The sequence below is a fragment of the Sciurus vulgaris genome (genome assembly GCF_902686455.1).
Source record: "Sciurus vulgaris genome assembly, chromosome: 11".
In the NCBI taxonomy this organism is placed as follows: domain Eukaryota; kingdom Metazoa; phylum Chordata; class Mammalia; order Rodentia; family Sciuridae; genus Sciurus; species Sciurus vulgaris.
In genome coordinates, this window is record NC_136472.1 from 49,485,604 (window position 1) to 49,502,423 (window position 16,820).

A 16,820-nucleotide genomic window follows, 5' to 3' on the forward strand; every position below is an offset into this window, starting at 1 on the left:
TCATAAACTCTATTCTTTAGAAAATGGCTGAAAAAAAGCAGCTGAATACTTACATTAACTGAAGATTTCTGGGACTATATCAGTGCTGTCTTTTCCATATTTTTACTTTTCAAAGGAGGAATACTTGGCAAAAGTCACAAACTTACTGTGATATTCAATACTTTTGAGTCTTAGCAAAACAGATTCCAGGTGAAAGGCCTGAAATGTTACCTTGTTAAGCCACCATTCAATTTATGACTATCTGTGATTTAAATTGGGATCACTGTAAAATGGACAGAGATTAGTAAACCAGTCTTTTATTCAGACTCAGAAAACAAAGTAAGACATGGTTGCCACTACCTAATCATCATACTATACTGAGTTTTCATTCTCCTCACTTTGATCCATAATCCAGAGTTCCTAAAAAGTCATGTTGAAATCACACGAAGGGACCCAGAACCAATAGGATCATCAGTTCCATAAAATGAGGTGTGGAAGACAAGGAAAGAACACTGTTTCTATTTCTCATACCAAGGGTAGTGTGGTAGTTCCTTTGAAACTGTATCATTAAACCAAAAAGTAATGTTTTTTTCTTCATGATATTTGACCTCTATTATCTCTTTGTGTGTTTGCACATATATGAAAAATATAATTTTATTTATTTAGCACTAAGCAATACATTATCATGTAGATTACTTTAAAAAATGTTCATACCTTGCATCTTCATTCCAACAGTGAGCACTGTCTCCTAACCACTCACTATTTTCCCCTGTTATGTTCCTCCAACTCAAGTTTTGAATATTCTCAGAAAAAAAACAAGATAATAAGTAAAAGTTTACCCTAATGAAGAGTATCTTTTCTCCTACTCGGTATCTTCCTTGAGAAAGCCGCTCCACACAGAACTTGTTTGGGCATTTGCAAGGAGGATCTTCTGAAATTCGTTTCACCTGAAAACGAATAAAAAAAAGCAAGAAAATTCATTCTCCTTATTAGGGTTGCATGTAGATTTTTTTTTTTTTTCAAAACTCCAAAACCCCTGGACAAGTAATAATTTGAAACTCTTTATCTATGGGCAGAATGTGAGCACATGAATATACGTTAAACCACAACTATGCAAAGGTCAGATCCAGAAGGTCTAGTCTGAAGGCCAGAGACAGCACTGAGCCATAGGCTAGATGAGAATAGCGATGGAGGAGGAGGATGACAAAATCAACTGGCATCACAGAAATGATGAGTTGGGTTCTATTATTTTTCAGAATTAAAAGACCATGAGCATTGGGGTCGACAAGCTCAATCTACTGAAAACAACACTAAAGTGATTCTAGGTTAAATATATTGAAAACTAGGATAAAATCTATATTAACAGAACATTGTTTCCACAGTTTAATTTTATTATACTGTTTACTCACTTTCAAAATAAATGAACAATAAATTATTATTTAAAATTAACTTATTGTTTCATCTTATTTTGAACGCTGATTTTCTGTCATCTCAAATTCACGCAGATTCACTCTGAAATTCATTCCATTTTAGTAATTCCCACCTACAAATCTGAATGATGTGGCCATATTTTAGAATTTACACACATTTTGTGGAATATATGGCTGAATATCAGACTTTTATATCTAGAATATAAAATATACTAGAAAAATATATAATCTAAATTTGAAAAATATATAATTAAATTATATGAGCACAATGTTTATGATAGTTGTGGCCATCAGAAGATAATATAATAGACTGTGATTTCAGAATTAATACTTATGTTTATATTTTCTGGGAACCTACCATTCTTTGTTTCATAACTGTGATCCCTCAAACTAACCAAGAACCAGCCCTACACAATAATCTGTGTTTTGAGGGAAAGTTTCCACGGAAGACTCAGAAAGCTACAAAGATGTGCAGAAGCTGAACAGAACAAATTCAGCTTATGACCAAACTGGATTGCATTTTTCTCACCCAAATTCTTTAAAAAGAAAGAGAAAGGAAACTTTGTACATCATTGGTTGAAATACACAGCCATTGTGGAAGAGAGTAAAGAGGTTGCTCAAAATATCAAAAGTAGAATTACTGTATAATGCAGCAATGCCATTATTAGTTAAATGTCCACAAAAATAATGCTTTACTTTTAATAGCCAAGATAGGGAATGAACCTACATGACCATCTATGAATGATAAATGGAAAATGAAAATATGGAATTTATAGACAATGGCACACTACTCAGTCAGAAGAGAACCAGTCATTTGCAAATACAGAATGAAATGAACCTGGAGGATCGTTGATAAATTTGAAACTTGAAATAATCCAGGCACAGAAAGACAAATGCCTCATAATATTGCTAATACATGGAACCTAAAAGTTAATTTCATGGAAGTAGTATGATGGTGGTTATCAGAGATTGGAGAGATTAGGGGAAGGATTTGGAGATGTTGGTCAAAGGATTATAAATTACAGTAAGATCAGAAGAATAAGTTCAAGAAATCTGATATACAATTTGGTAATGACAGTGATGAATGTTGCATTCTTGAAAAATGAAAAGAATGCATATTGTGTTAATAAAATGATAAATATGCGATATAATGCATTTGTTAATTAGAAAGATTTAACCATTCTCTAATGTATATATATTTCAAAGCATCTGTTGTACATGATAAATATATACAATGCTATAAATAAAATAAATAATTATTTAAAATGAAACTATGTCGATTTGGAGTTCTTACCGACAGGTGTGGCTCACTGGAAATCTTAAAAATGCTACTCTTATCTCTGAAAAATTCATTCCATTTTACAATCCATGAAATTTTGAGAATACATTTTTTTAAATGACAGAGGTAAATAGAGTCTTCATAGACAATCCAGAGTAAGCAAGTTAGCTCATATGTTTCAATATCAGAATTTCATCCATATTTTTCTCATAATCATTCTTCAGATGTTAGCTGCTATCATTTTCTATGATAGTAATATAATTAGTTAAACAAAAATCATGGTACCTAGAATTTTATCATGAAAGACATTCAATTCTTTGTCATTAAAGAAATTCAATTCCTTCAAATAAAAATATGTCTGACTCCGATCAGTCTTATACCAAGCAAAAAGTGCAGAGCAGTCATACGCGAATTCACTTGCATGTTGGTATAAATGAACTGCTTAATTTTGTTAGAAGTTTCCAGAAATTATAAACACAAAAGATAATAGAGGGAAAACCATAAAAGTGGAGGGTTTCTAAAATAAAATTTATCCTAAGATCTACATAATTGTGTCTCAAGATATAATGAGAAACAACACTATTTTTTATTTTATTTTATTTTTTAGTGAAAAACAAGGGTATCAACTTCAGGATACACATTTTCATTCATACATTCTGCCATCCCTAATTTTCCCAAAGTAAGTTTTTCTGAGTAATTTTTTAAAAAATCATCATGTATTATATCTTATGTCCTGAATAAATCTAATATGTTCTTGCTAGATTGAGTTCCTTAAGCATTAAGATAGTATTTTGTTACATTTTGTTAAATCCTTGGAATAAAGCACAATGCATTAATGGTGTAAAAATAATGTTTGATAATTGCATATTGAATACATAAATGAACAGATGAATAGGAACATAGATCTATATAGGATGGAAAGGGAAGTTATTAGAACAAAGTAAAACTGGATTCAAAGGACCTTAGAGATGACTTTCATTTTAAAAATGAAGGAAGTGCTTAACATTAAGCTAGTGATCAGGCCTGTCACTTTGAGTTCTGAATTTTTCCCACCATGCTATGCTTGGCACATAGACAACTCATCCAGTCATACCAGTATTAACACAATTCTGTCCCAAGAAAAAATTATTTAAAGGATATCCTTGAATGGAATGGTGATCCTAAAGCAAAAAATATGAAAGTTTGGTTATGCTAATGTCATTTCCATGCAGTAATGTAGAACAATACTCTGATTTGGGGTCGGGGGGTGGTCATAGGACCAGTGAATGTGTCTATGTGTGCTATTTTCAGTGTTTCTCTTACACTTATCTCTTTCCATGTGTGTTTACTAAATATATATGATATACATGTATATCATATATACCATAATTAGAAGTGGCACAGTTTTCCTTATCACTACAATAAGGGCTTTCATGAGAAAAGCCTGGATGAACAAAAGGAGGGAGGGAAGAAGGGAAGGAAGTTTCGGACTTGGTCATCAAAAAGAAAACCAGACAGCATCAAAAAAGCCAGGGCCTGAGGTCTGAACTTTAGAGGCATCATGATAAACACAGTTCTGCTTGCAATTCACTAAGCAAACAATAAACTGGTATTCAAACAGTTCCTCTGCTAAGAAATGACAATCACAAGTTTGTATGGGAAGCATTCCATCTTGCAGTATTCTTAGACAAAACAGAGAAACTGCTGGTGTCAAATGAAGTAAAGCATAAGGAACGTTTTCTCAAGTGGCTTGCCCTTCTCTAATGCCTTCCTCACTCTGAAAATGGACTTGATTTTTTAAATCAAGGTCTTTTTTGTACTGGTATAAGAGGTGGGGGCAGAAATGGAAGAGACAGGCCAAGCTGTGGACAGTGGAAATAGATTGTTAAGTAAACAGTGACTGATGACATCTTTGCTTCTTACATTACCTTGGGATAAGTCAGTCTGGCAGGTGTTCTGTTTTTGGTTAGGAACCCAGCCAGTTTTCTGCTGAAATGAGATTTCAAGAGGAGGCTGATTACTCAGAATTATACTATCTCTCATCCCCAGACTGAGGAAGTTGATGGAGAAGAGGAAGAAAGCAAGAATGGTTTCTTAGAACTGTATTCAACTCATTGTGTGGAAACTAGCTCAACATGAGGGAATGCAAAGAAGAGAACTAAAGCTGACCCCGCCATTCTATCACGGCTGAATCACTCTATCAGGACATCTGGAGAATAAATTAATCTTCATGGGCTCCACTGTGCTTCTTTCATGATATTCTGATTAAAGAAGGTGGGCTACATTATCCCCCTAAAAGGTCACCTATTTTTTCCCCACTATTCCCCTAAGAATTGAGAAAGAAAATGTGAGGAATCATTGAAGGTTTCAAAATTGGCAGTTATTACTGAAACCATTGTCTGGAATAATCTTAACACAGGTCTTCTTTTTCTTCCTCTCTTTCCCTTTCCTTCTCTATTTCTTTACCCTCCTCTTCCTTCACTCCATTATCCTTCTTTTCTTTCTTGTGGTTGTACTTAATAACTTTGCCAGAATACAAAAAGTCTATATACTAACTAAACACAGGAACTTTGCAAGCAATCTCTATTTTATATCCTTATTCTAAAACACATGTTGGGGCGCATCAGTTTCAACCCTCAGCTGCTGTATATGCCTCACATGGGGTGAAGCAACTGTCATAGGAGCTATTTCCTTTTTATATTAAACATATGAAACTCTGATTTAAACCATTATTGAAGTTCAAATTACTTTTCTCTCTGCTTCACTATCCCTGAAATAAAACACTTCAGTGAAAAACTATACTTTAAACAGAATGAAAATAATTCAGTGCAGTTTTTCCTAATGTAGAATAAAGGAGACTGTAAGAGATTTGGTGTTCAAATGAATTTGGAAAGTTCCAGGTTAAACAAGACCTTACTTTGGAACTCACCAGAGTTTCTAATATGCTAAAGTGCATTTCCAAAGTCGAGGTGTAGACTACTGTAAGTTTTATTTCTCAAACTAACAGAGCCATGGAATTCTTTCCCCCATGGGGTATGTGATGGTAGTGGTGCTTGACTATGTATCAAATGATGCTTAAAAAAAAATTGCTAGTTTAAATAGTTTCAGAACACTGTATTCTAGATGGCAATAGTATAGAAATATCTGCTTTGCACATTTATTACATTCAATTAAAACACCTTAATTAAACCAATTGTTAAATTCTCAAACTCTGGTAAACATTAAGGAGGGTTTAAAACCCTTCCAAATGTCTTCCACTGTTTCCAGTGAAAAGAGCGGTATTTGGAATAGGGGGACCAGATGCAGTTTATTTTTTTCAAAAGTGGAATACTGGTAAACCTTCTCCCAAATCCGTTTCCTAGTTGTTTCACCACCTTCTGGTCTTCTTCCTTTTTCTCCCTTTCTCAAGGAAAAAGGATGGCTAGATATAAGTTAGGGAGGAAAGGGAACCATTCTAGCTACTTCTCCCTAGTTCACATAAATGGCTTCAAGTGACAGTGTCTTCTCCTTCTGCAGAGCTACAAAAGAACAGAAAAGTTCACGTGTTTCCAGAGCACATGGAAACACCAGATAAAGAGAATAAAGGAGAAGTTTTTTAATAATTTAACTGCATACATGGATAATGTATCCAACGAATATAGTACTGGAAAGATACAGATTAAAATATAGTCCTTGTCTTTGCAAACTAGGACTGCACCTTGAGAGGAATGGATATGAATTCCCCACTAGGTCAATTCCTCATTAAATATATACAAATAATTCAGTCAATAAGGAGTGATTTGCCATTTTTGCCTGGGATGAGAAATATCAAGAAAAGATTTATATAGAAGGCAACACAATGTGAATTTTAAAAGATTAAAAAGTATTTAAAAGCAGATTTAAAAGAGGAGGAGGAAGAAGAGTGCAGAAGCAACAATGGCTGCTTCAAAATACAGGACCTGCTCTAGAGGGCAAAATGGGAAACACCCTTTGGGCTGGACTATGGAGGGAATAGGTGGCATATGAATCAATTCGGGCTTTAACATGGATCTTATGGGGAACACTTACATAATTTTAACAGTTTCTGAGTTGCATTTAGTTGGTTCATTCTGGTTGCAGGAACATTTGTAGAGAAGAATTTCAAGAACCAAGTGATCAACGGCACCAAATGTCAGAACGAGCATCACATGAACATTGAAAATGTCATTTGATTCAGTAATTAATTCCTTGGGATTCATATGGTGACATTCACCAGAAATCTTTGGTGACCTGGAACCCTATTATTCATTAAAGAATATGACTGTAGGTCATAACTGAGAGGGCAAGAATTAAGAGCAGGTGTTTTAGCTCTGAGACACATTTGTAAGAGAAGGACTGAAGGAACATAATATCCTACAATAATTCTAAACCAAAAAGTAAAATTGACAGACAGAAAGTAATTCTTGTCAAAATATAAACAACACATCATTATTTACTATTAATACAATGTTTCTCAATTCCCTTGTAAAAAAAAAATTGAAATCCTATGAAGAGTAAGGCATGTGCCTGATCCTTGAAAGGGTTTTGAAATTCTTAAGTGTAGCACTGAACTAACATGCCCAAATTATTCTTTATGTCTTCAGTGGATCAAGTAGCCAAAATAAATGAAAGTAAAATGGTATTGGCTAAAACCTCGAAGGGCTAAGTTTAAGTTTGCTGCCCTTTACAGAAATGAGAGATACTGAAGGTTGAGACTAATTGTTGTGTTTCTGCCTATCTAAATCTGTACTATAGGGTGCCACATGGAGAGAAGCAAAACACAGAGAATTCTCTTTTCCTACTTCCTATAGTGTCCATCAGTCATTTTCCCATCTCAGTCTCTAGAGAAAGAAATTACCAGCCAGGGACCAACAGTACTTTGCAGTCCTGCCTATTCTGTACAGGTGACATCATAGTTGGTGCTAGTTTCTAGGAATTCTTCCTATGCATGTGAGACCCACTTAAGTCTAATCTCTCTAGCATTGCCACTTCGATAAAATTCCCAAGCAATTACAGCTCCTAATGAAATTTTATATGAACATCATACAAGTTACTCATAATTTCTTTCATTAATATTCTTACATTTGCACTCAAAATATATGTGAATGGGGGCATATGCATAAACATAATCACACAGATTATCATAACCAAGAACTACTTAGTAGACAACAGGAGTAGCTTGAGAGTTATAATCCATTCTGTTTGCTGTTATACCTACAAACTGTTTACTGTGATGATGAGGGTAATACTAAAATATTTCCTAACTGCCAAAATCTGTGACTCAAGGACTGCTTAGTAGAGACCTTAGAGAGTTAGATAAAATTGTTTTAGATTCTAAGCTCCTCTCCTCCTCTCAGCAGGTTGCATAAAGCTTCCAAGTTTCCATTTCCTTACTAAGAAACCTGCTTTTCAGATAGGAGAGCTCTTGAAAAAACAATGATAGACTCTGGCCAATAGCAGGCAGTCAATAAAGTACAGTTATCTTCTCTATTATACATTTGCTTTCCCTTCTTTAACAATCCTCAAGCTTTTGTGCCTTGGGCTTCCTTATCTGTGAAAAGAGGAATCATGAACCAATAACAATGAGGCTTAAGTGTTTTCATTTTCAAGGAGTTATTTTCCTAGAATTTTAGATGCTACTCAACAGAATTAAATAGCACTTTATTTTATATGACTGGCTCAGTTTTGAATTTCAAAATGAATTGTAGGACAATAGACTTTTTTATAAGGGTTTATATGAATTCAAGGACAATGAAATAAGGTAAAGTCAGACTGATATGAGATCATACAAAATATGTTGAGTAGTTAAAAAAAAAAACTAACTTGGTAAGAAGTCTGATCAATTTACTTACTGCATCATCCAGTAAATTTCCTGTACTCTTTTTCCCAGAAGATTTTGATGAAGGAGAAGGTGAAGGAGAAGGGGCAGAAAGTGTTTCTTCTTGTTCAATTTCTTTCTCCAATTTTATCAAACCAGGAGGTTCCACGCCATACCTTTTAAAAAATACCAGATCATTATATATGCATAACTTCTAGTGATATAATTTCCATATATTACATTTGATTATAAATGCCATAGTAAACTGCTGCCTTTTAAAAACAAAGTTAACTTTAACTGGTATTGAAATGGTAAGTTCTCTAATTAGCCTCCTTCAGAAGCAGGGAGAGAAACGTGTACCTGCTTTGTATGTGTACATGCACATATATGAACACACATGAAGACATACTAAAAATGATAACAAATCTTCCATGCAATATGTTGGTGAGACAACATGAATAACTGTGGGAAATTTCATCTAGATTTTACATTTACCAGCATTAACAGCACTAGTGCTGTGATGAAACTCCTATTTTGAACACACATTTGGTAGATGGAGATAAAATCAGTGAGGTTTGAAATCAGCAATACCTCAAAATAACATTTGCCCAGTATAGTGTCTGACACATGGCATAACCTCTGAGATTACTGTTGATAAATTAATTGGCTGACAACTGAGAAACTGAAGCACTGAGGTTCTACTGCCAGAGTCTTCAGTATTTCAGTATTTTTAAAATAATATACCACAAAATAAGATATTAACAGACTCAAATTGAGATGTTATTAAGATGGAAAGTGGTATTACTATTATTATGCTTTACAAATGAATTTACTACAGACTTTCTTCAAGAAATTTGCTTAGAATTGTAGAATATCAGAAATATCTCAGGATGGGAACTTGGCAGATAAAGTTATAATAAACTCAGCTTTACTATTGACTGGTCAGATGAACCTTTGCAGGCAAACCAATTTTAATCTCTCTAGACTTCTATGGATTCTTAATTTTATCAAGCTATAAATTTGGGTTATAGTGAATGTTCTTAAGAGACTAACTTGAACTTGGTAGTGAGTCTTATACAAAAAATCACAGCCAACTAAAAGTCAATCATAAGTGAAAATGTTATATTTGAAAGTATAAATTAGATCAACTGGAAAATATGATTTAATTTGTAGTTGTAGGCAGACACATGCCACCTTCCAGGAACAGGTTGCATAAGTTTTTACCTTTTTTAACAAAGTGAAATGATAATAAATCCACTATTAGAGTAACAACAGGCTCAACTCCATGTCCAATACAAACAAAGTAGAATAGAGTCGAATAAAATTGGTAAAAAAGTCACACATGGAAAATCTCACCCTGGAGATTTTTCTTTATCTGGAAATGCTGAAAATTAGCTATGCCATTGAACATACAAAATCAACACTAAGCCCCAAATCTCTGCTTATATTGGCTTTTGAATACTTCAAGCTGCCTAAGGTACAGTCAGGCAGTCCTGAAACGCACACTTAAATGCAATTCATTGGCTTCCTGTCTGTCTGGAGATGTCAGCAGGCTGTAAATCTTGGAATTCCCTTGGGGTTCAGGGTTTGCACCTGCAAGCCAACTTAGTCATCAAATAGGCCTTCTTTTAATGTTTTACAAAAGGCTGCTTCATTTTTATTTCCATGATTAACTTTATACCAATTCGGGTTCCTATTTTGCCTATAAGGTTTTCACAAATTTATAGTATTCTCTATTCTTTTCCAACTACAAGATTTTAGAGCTTTAGAAGGGGGTTGCTGTTGTTCTCAAACTGAATAAGGATCAAACTGAACAGCGGGAAGGTGAATCTGCTGACACCAAATCTCAGACCTGAAGAACTCAGTGATAAAACAGTGGGGTGAATTCTTAAAAGACAAATACTTATTTTTGTCTCATTTTGAAAAAAAACAAGAAGATGATAGGGAAAGGGTCTATGATTCATGATTTTATGATGAGAATATAGGAATGGATTTCTCATTTTTCTGGCACTTGCCACAACTTTTCAGTTTGATCTAATTGAAATAACTGAGTCCCCAAACTGAGCCCTGAACTAGGAAATTTACTCAAACTATTTAGTAGACTATAGTTTTCAAACAAAAGACATCTGGAGTCTATTTTAGTAGATTTAGAGAGACAAAATTTATAGACAAATGAAAGAAATTCCCTCTTTTTAAGGCATGTAACAGATAGTTTTAGATTCTTGCAAGACAATTTTGCTCCATTCAACTTATATTTTAAAGCAACTTAAGGATAGACTTAGACTTGGAAAAAAATTCCCATCATGTGAAAGTACATGATATTCTTAGCAGTCAGTTCAAGAGCTTTAAATGAGTCACTTAATAATCCTGATACAAGAATATTGTCTTTTAAGTAATATTTCTTTTCATTAGTCCAGGAATTGAAATAGAAGATTAAAGAAAATATTCACACAGAATTTTCTTTTGAGTAACCATAAATTATGTTCCAAATCAAAGAACTACTCAAAATTAAAATCATAAGAAGTTTCTACTATAATGTCAATTACTCATTATGGCACCAAACCAAAGAGATAATCTTATTTGTGCAGTCTGGCACAATGTTGAATTCATAGTAACTTTTTTCTTTTTTCCAACAATTAATGTCCAAAGAACTTTCATTAAAAATATCTTTGAGGTTTTATTGACTTACTTCTGCTGAATCTTTTACTTTTTACAAGACCAAAACATATTCTGTGTTCAGAAATTGACATCTGTCTGAAATACTAGCACAGAGATTTCACTCTCCAGTAATGATAGCTCAATTTAGTTGAAAGTAAAGGGAAGTTTTACCCATGGGAACAAAAACAAGTGGTCTCATTCCCTCATCTGGGAATGGAGAAAAGCCCAAAGCCATCAAAGGAGTCTCAGTAAGTGTCCCCAGATGGAAGAAAGTGGCATAGATTCAGAAACATTCTGGGAATCAATTCTGAAGTGACATTGATGCTTTTAAGATGATATTTTTGAAATTTAGAGAAGTAAATGTTTGGAGTCAAGCATAAGAAAGCATTATCTACCAGTGAGGAAAAATATGACTCCCAAGGCTGCATGCAAATCTGTTGAGGACAAAACTCACCTGCATGGTGGGAAAGCTAACATTGTGGTCCTTGAGAGCTCTCTCCAAATTACTAAATCTGTTTTAATTCATATATTACTGTGTTTCTCTGTACATTAGTGAAGAAAGGATGGAGAATATTTGAACAAATATATATAGATAAGGAAATATCTAGGGCATAATATAAGAGTAAAATTAGATTGGAGGAATGGTTTTCCTTTTGTTCCTTCAACTACTATTCTTCAATACAAGGGTAAGGTAGTGAGATTTGGCTTATTGGGTTACTGTTTGTAAAGCACAGATTAAATTAAATTAATTAAATTGAAACTTTATTTAAAAATCTTCAAATGTATAACAGAGAAAGATTAATAGACATTTAAACCTAAATGCTTGATCTATTCAGCTGGTGTTCAGTTATTCAACATCATGCTGCACACAGTAACAAAAACAATAACATGAGTGATATATTAGCTTATATTCTTTTTCACTGAAAAATGTGCAATCCTTCACACCACTCAAGTAGGTGAAGAAGAAAAGAAAGCAAAAATTATTAATTAAATGCAATAATGTATGAATTATCTTAACCTTTATTTAGCTCCACTGTGACATTCGTAATTTTTTTGTACTATATATTTTATAATTATCACTGATTTTACACCTCATATGGTCATGAAATGTGGTCAAACATGGAATAACCCAGAATGACAATATTAATGTATTTCTGATCAGAGGGAATCCTTCACATGGTACTTCATCATGAAATTGACAACTGACAATGCCTTCCATTCATTAACCAAGATTCTAATGTATTTAACATCCAACGGTAAAGGACAATTGATGCCAGACTCAGCAGGAGAAAAGGTGATTTCCAGTGGCATTTCCTCAGAGGGTAGCACATCTTCTGTGAAGACTTGGACACAATTAAAAATGTTCATTCCTATTAGAGGGTCCATGTAATAAAAAGCATAATTATAAAGTCCTAAAAATAGGCAAATAACTACAAAGTAAATGGGAGACAATGACAAGTCCCAGCTGATTCTAGAAATAGAGCTGTTTATCTGTTTATCTTACACCTTTCAGAAGCAAAAAAGGAACAAAAATGGAATCTGGTACCAGAGTATTTTAATGGTACAACTAAAGCAGACAATATGCTGTTAAGAAGGACATCTGGACTATTCATGCTTCATTTACTGGAGCATTTTGGTGGTAAATGCTCATTTGTTGTGATTTTATTTCATGCCTATGTATTTTTAGCTTCCCCTTTCTGAGGGGATAGCTTCTGAGTCCTGAGTAAGCCTTAGATCCAGGGCTATTTTTCCTGCAGACCAGACGCCCCAGCCTCTTGGTGGAGTGCACTTGTCAAGGTTGCAGGCGTAGCACTGCCTTGGCCCTGCTTCTTCGCAGAACTCAAGGACATGGCAGCACTCAAGGGGACAAGGTCTTAAAAACAACCATGCACCCAAGCTTGAACACAGCTGAGTACTGCATGCTTAAGTTGACAAAGGACTAGGGCATCTCCCTGGAGGTCTTTGCACAACTATCAGGGAAGGCTGTGGTGGAGAGTAGGGAAACCCATTAGCAAAACCCTGACTCAAATGGATTTTTTAACTCCATATTGAGTGAGACTCAGTAATATGTAGTTTGAATTTAAAAGTGTTAAAGAATATTTAACAAATTATTAAATCTTTAATAAACGATTATGGTAAAATAAAAGTCATACCTGAAGCACACTTCTTTAAAATAATATTGACTATGATGATTTAAAGAACTTGAGATTACTTCTGACTACAGGTTAATTTCTTACTGGATCAAAAATGATCTATTGATTAACAGCAAGTTTTCTAGCCATGTTATAATTAACTGATTTACACATGTTGTATTTTCTTTTCCTTGATATCTTACGTAAATTCTTCGTTTGAAAATGTACATTCAGGGCTATCTCTCACTGTATTTTAATGGTTCATAAAATCCTAATCCCAACAGTCCATCCAGATTTGGATCAGAAAACATCTTTTAAGTAATTCTGACTTTTTATTTTGCATCAAGGCCTCTTTGAATATTTAAATCTTCATTTCTCATTCTTTGAGTTTCATAAGACTCTCAAAGACACTGTCTAATGGTTTGCAAGATAATGAATGGAAAAACATGAAACCAAAACAAGTCGGCTTAGGTCCCTGCCTCTGCTTATTTGCTATGATGGCTACAGTTAATTTTTTTCTTCCCTTAGAAGAAAAATGTTTACAGAGATATCTCTATATATGAATGATATCCTATTAGTCTTTTTCTAATAAAAAGAGAGAAAACTGGGCATGATGGTGCAAACCTTAATCCCAGCAACATGGGAGGCTGAGGCAGAAGGATTGCAAATTCAAGACCAGCCTCAACAAATTATTAAGACCTTATCTCAAAATAAAATAAAAAAAAGGCTAAGGATGTAGTTCTATGGTGAAGTGTCCCAGTCTCCACCTCACCCTTCAAAAAAAAGAGAGAGAAGAGTTTAAAAAGAATTATTTCCCCCACTCAAAAGTGGAAACGAAAATAGTTGAGGGAAGAAAGGGGTTGAATGTGGGATTAGAGGAAAATGAACAAGAAATAGTTGTTGCAATTATTAAGAAGGAAACAACACGCAATGGTAGAAAGGAGTAGAAAACAAGAGAAAGCAGTAGCCTTTCTTCTAAGAAGAGTCACTTGCCATATGGAACGTCAATGTACTAGATCCTCCTCCATACCACCTTAAATAAGTTTTAAAGGGAAAATGTATTTGATTCAAGGACATTAGCAAATGCTTAGACATAGCATCTTTGATGACAAGATTGTGATGTTAAGAACATTGGTGGTTTGTTTTTAGTTTGAACAACTGCTCTCAAGATGTCCACAGCAACCTCTGTCCATAGCGGAGTTGATCTATATCTCAACACAGTAGCAGTGGTTTGACCTACCTGGCTGCAATCCGGCCAAGCTCTAGCAAACAGAGACACACTTCTCTGGGTTGCTTGTGCAGGACTAGAAGACAAGAAGTAGACACATTTACAATAGAAGGGATTGTAAAGTCGCTCCATAGGGAACAGACTTGCTGATAGCCACTGCCCTCCCCAGTCCCTCTTGATACCAGTAAATGAGCCAATATTCATTTTGACACTCACAAGCTCCATCACTTCACAGTACACATAACTCTATTAAAGTAGTTTTCAAGACCCTACCTACCTTCGCCCCCCAAAAACTGTTAGTCTCAGGAAATCTCACACTAAGTAATTCTCATTGTGAACATATTTTTTTCAATGAGTTAATATTAGTAAGTCAATATTAGATACATATATAGCTGTGATTTTGATATTTAAAAACGCACAGCACACACAAGACTAGAAAGTAAAGACCATCCTTTTTAATATCCAGGGTCTACCCTTCACCAGTGAGTCTAGAAAAAATAATGCAACAAATAAAGATAAAAATTGTAAATTACAGTCCTTTATTAACTTCCAAAAAAAAAAAAATGTCAAGTAAGACCCTGAAATTTGGTGTCTTCTTTTAATTAACTATGATTATTAAATAATGTTTTAAAGAGACACTTTGAACTGAATGTATTTCGTATGTAAATCAATTTCATAAATGTGTATCAGCTACCTATGTTTAATAAATAATCAAATTGGAAGATTTCTCTGAATTTGTATTTCTATTCTAATATAATTTAATTACTTGATAAGTCTACTGATAGCTTTGACTATATTTCATTATATTGACAAATCATACTTGCATTCACTGAAACTAACAAGAGCATGTACTTCTTATACAACAGTTTTTAAAAGCACGATCATGGTATTTTTAAACCACTATTTGTCATTTTAAATAAAAGGAAAACAAATATTGGAAAAATTTTGCTTTGAAAATGGTCTTCACAAAGTTTTACAATTAGTGTTCTAAGAAAATAAGATATTTGCCTATTAATAAACTTTAAAAAGCAATATGGTTTTAATTCTTAAACACAAAATTTTGTAATTTTGTAATTTTTATAATTTTTACTTTATGTAAACATTCTTAATTCCTTCTCCTTACAGATTATGGCAGCAGTAATGTTTGGTCCACTGATACCATGATGGAATTTGCTAGAAATGTGTATAAATAGAAAATAATACTTTTGTTTAATTATAAAAGTATGTAATTCCAGTCAGTTTTAAACAGACATATGGATTATCCTAATTCCATCAGCAGTGTCATTTTAAAAGAATTGATTATGGAGATTAGGAATTAGGGAATATTTCCATTATTGATGACAAAATTTAAGTTTTAATTTGTCGCTGGGGAATTATCACAAAACTCTATTAAGGGAAGTCTTGAATTACTTCTAATTAATGATCCTTCATGGGGCTGGGGTTTGGTTCAGTGGTAGAGTGCTTGCCTGGCATGTGTGACAACCTGGGTTTGAACCTCAGCACTGCATATAAATAAATAAATACAATAAAGGTCCATTAACGACTAAAAAAGTATTTTTTTTTTAATCCTCCATATAAAAATATTTAGTACCTCTCATTTCAAATATGCCAGATGACTCTGGCTAGAATAACAACTTCATAAAGTTTTGTACATTAAATCACCTTCAGTGCAAAGTAACAGTGGGACTGTAATATCACATAAATATCAGTTCCAAGCACAGAATAATAACAAACATCATAAAAACAAAAGTAAGCAAATAAAAATCAATATTCTTGTATTGATTATCAATTTCTTTAGATTTGTAGTTTAAAAAAAAAAAAAAGAAACAAAAAACAAAAACACGTCCATGACATAGAATAACAAACAAGTTCTGAGTGAGAGGAAGAACTCTATAAAAAATAAGAAACAGAAGCCTTGAAATACTCTGCTGATACCCTCATCTGCAGTGAAAGCTGTGTGAAGCAGGTGGCTAAAGCCCCAGGAGCTTTAGGTACAATTTCATGCATTTCTTGATGGAGACAGTGTCAAATTATGGACATTATTAGTGAATTAACTAAATGGTGTCAATGTGTAATCAATAACCAGCTGTAGGAAGTAATATTCAAAATAGCTATAATGATACTTTAACTACATTACACATATTATGAGGACTATATAAGTATTGGTGTGTAAATAGGTATATTTTATGAAAAATAAAACTTATTCTGAAGAAAAACAATAATATGGGCCACATAAGAAAGATAACTTGTCATGAAGGATACATCACTATTGTGTATCTCTTTGTTTCCTCATCTGTCAAATTAAACAGATTTTGCCTCC

At 33.7% G+C, this 16,820-nt stretch overlaps 1 protein-coding gene and 1 long non-coding RNA gene across 5 annotated transcripts in view; both read right to left on the minus strand.

Moving 5' to 3' along the window:
- The window catches only part of LOC306638667, a 356,225-nt gene that overhangs the window by 86,784 nt on the left and 252,621 nt on the right, over window positions 1-16,820 (minus strand). The gene's annotated exons all lie outside the window — the stretch shown is intronic.
- Window positions 1-16,820, minus strand: part of GAS2 (growth arrest specific 2) — a 156,045-nt gene that overhangs the window by 83,791 nt on the left and 55,434 nt on the right. For all 4 annotated transcript variants that reach the window (XM_079101872.1, XM_079101874.1, XM_079101873.1 and 1 more), the window contains exons 5-7: window positions 14,513-14,576; window positions 8,517-8,658; window positions 819-926 (exon numbers count right to left, since the gene is read on the minus strand). In XM_079101872.1, the coding sequence (XP_078957998.1) occupies window positions 819-926; window positions 8,517-8,658; window positions 14,513-14,576 (314 nt within the window). The remainder of the gene's footprint in view (window positions 1-818; window positions 927-8,516; window positions 8,659-14,512; window positions 14,577-16,820) is intronic.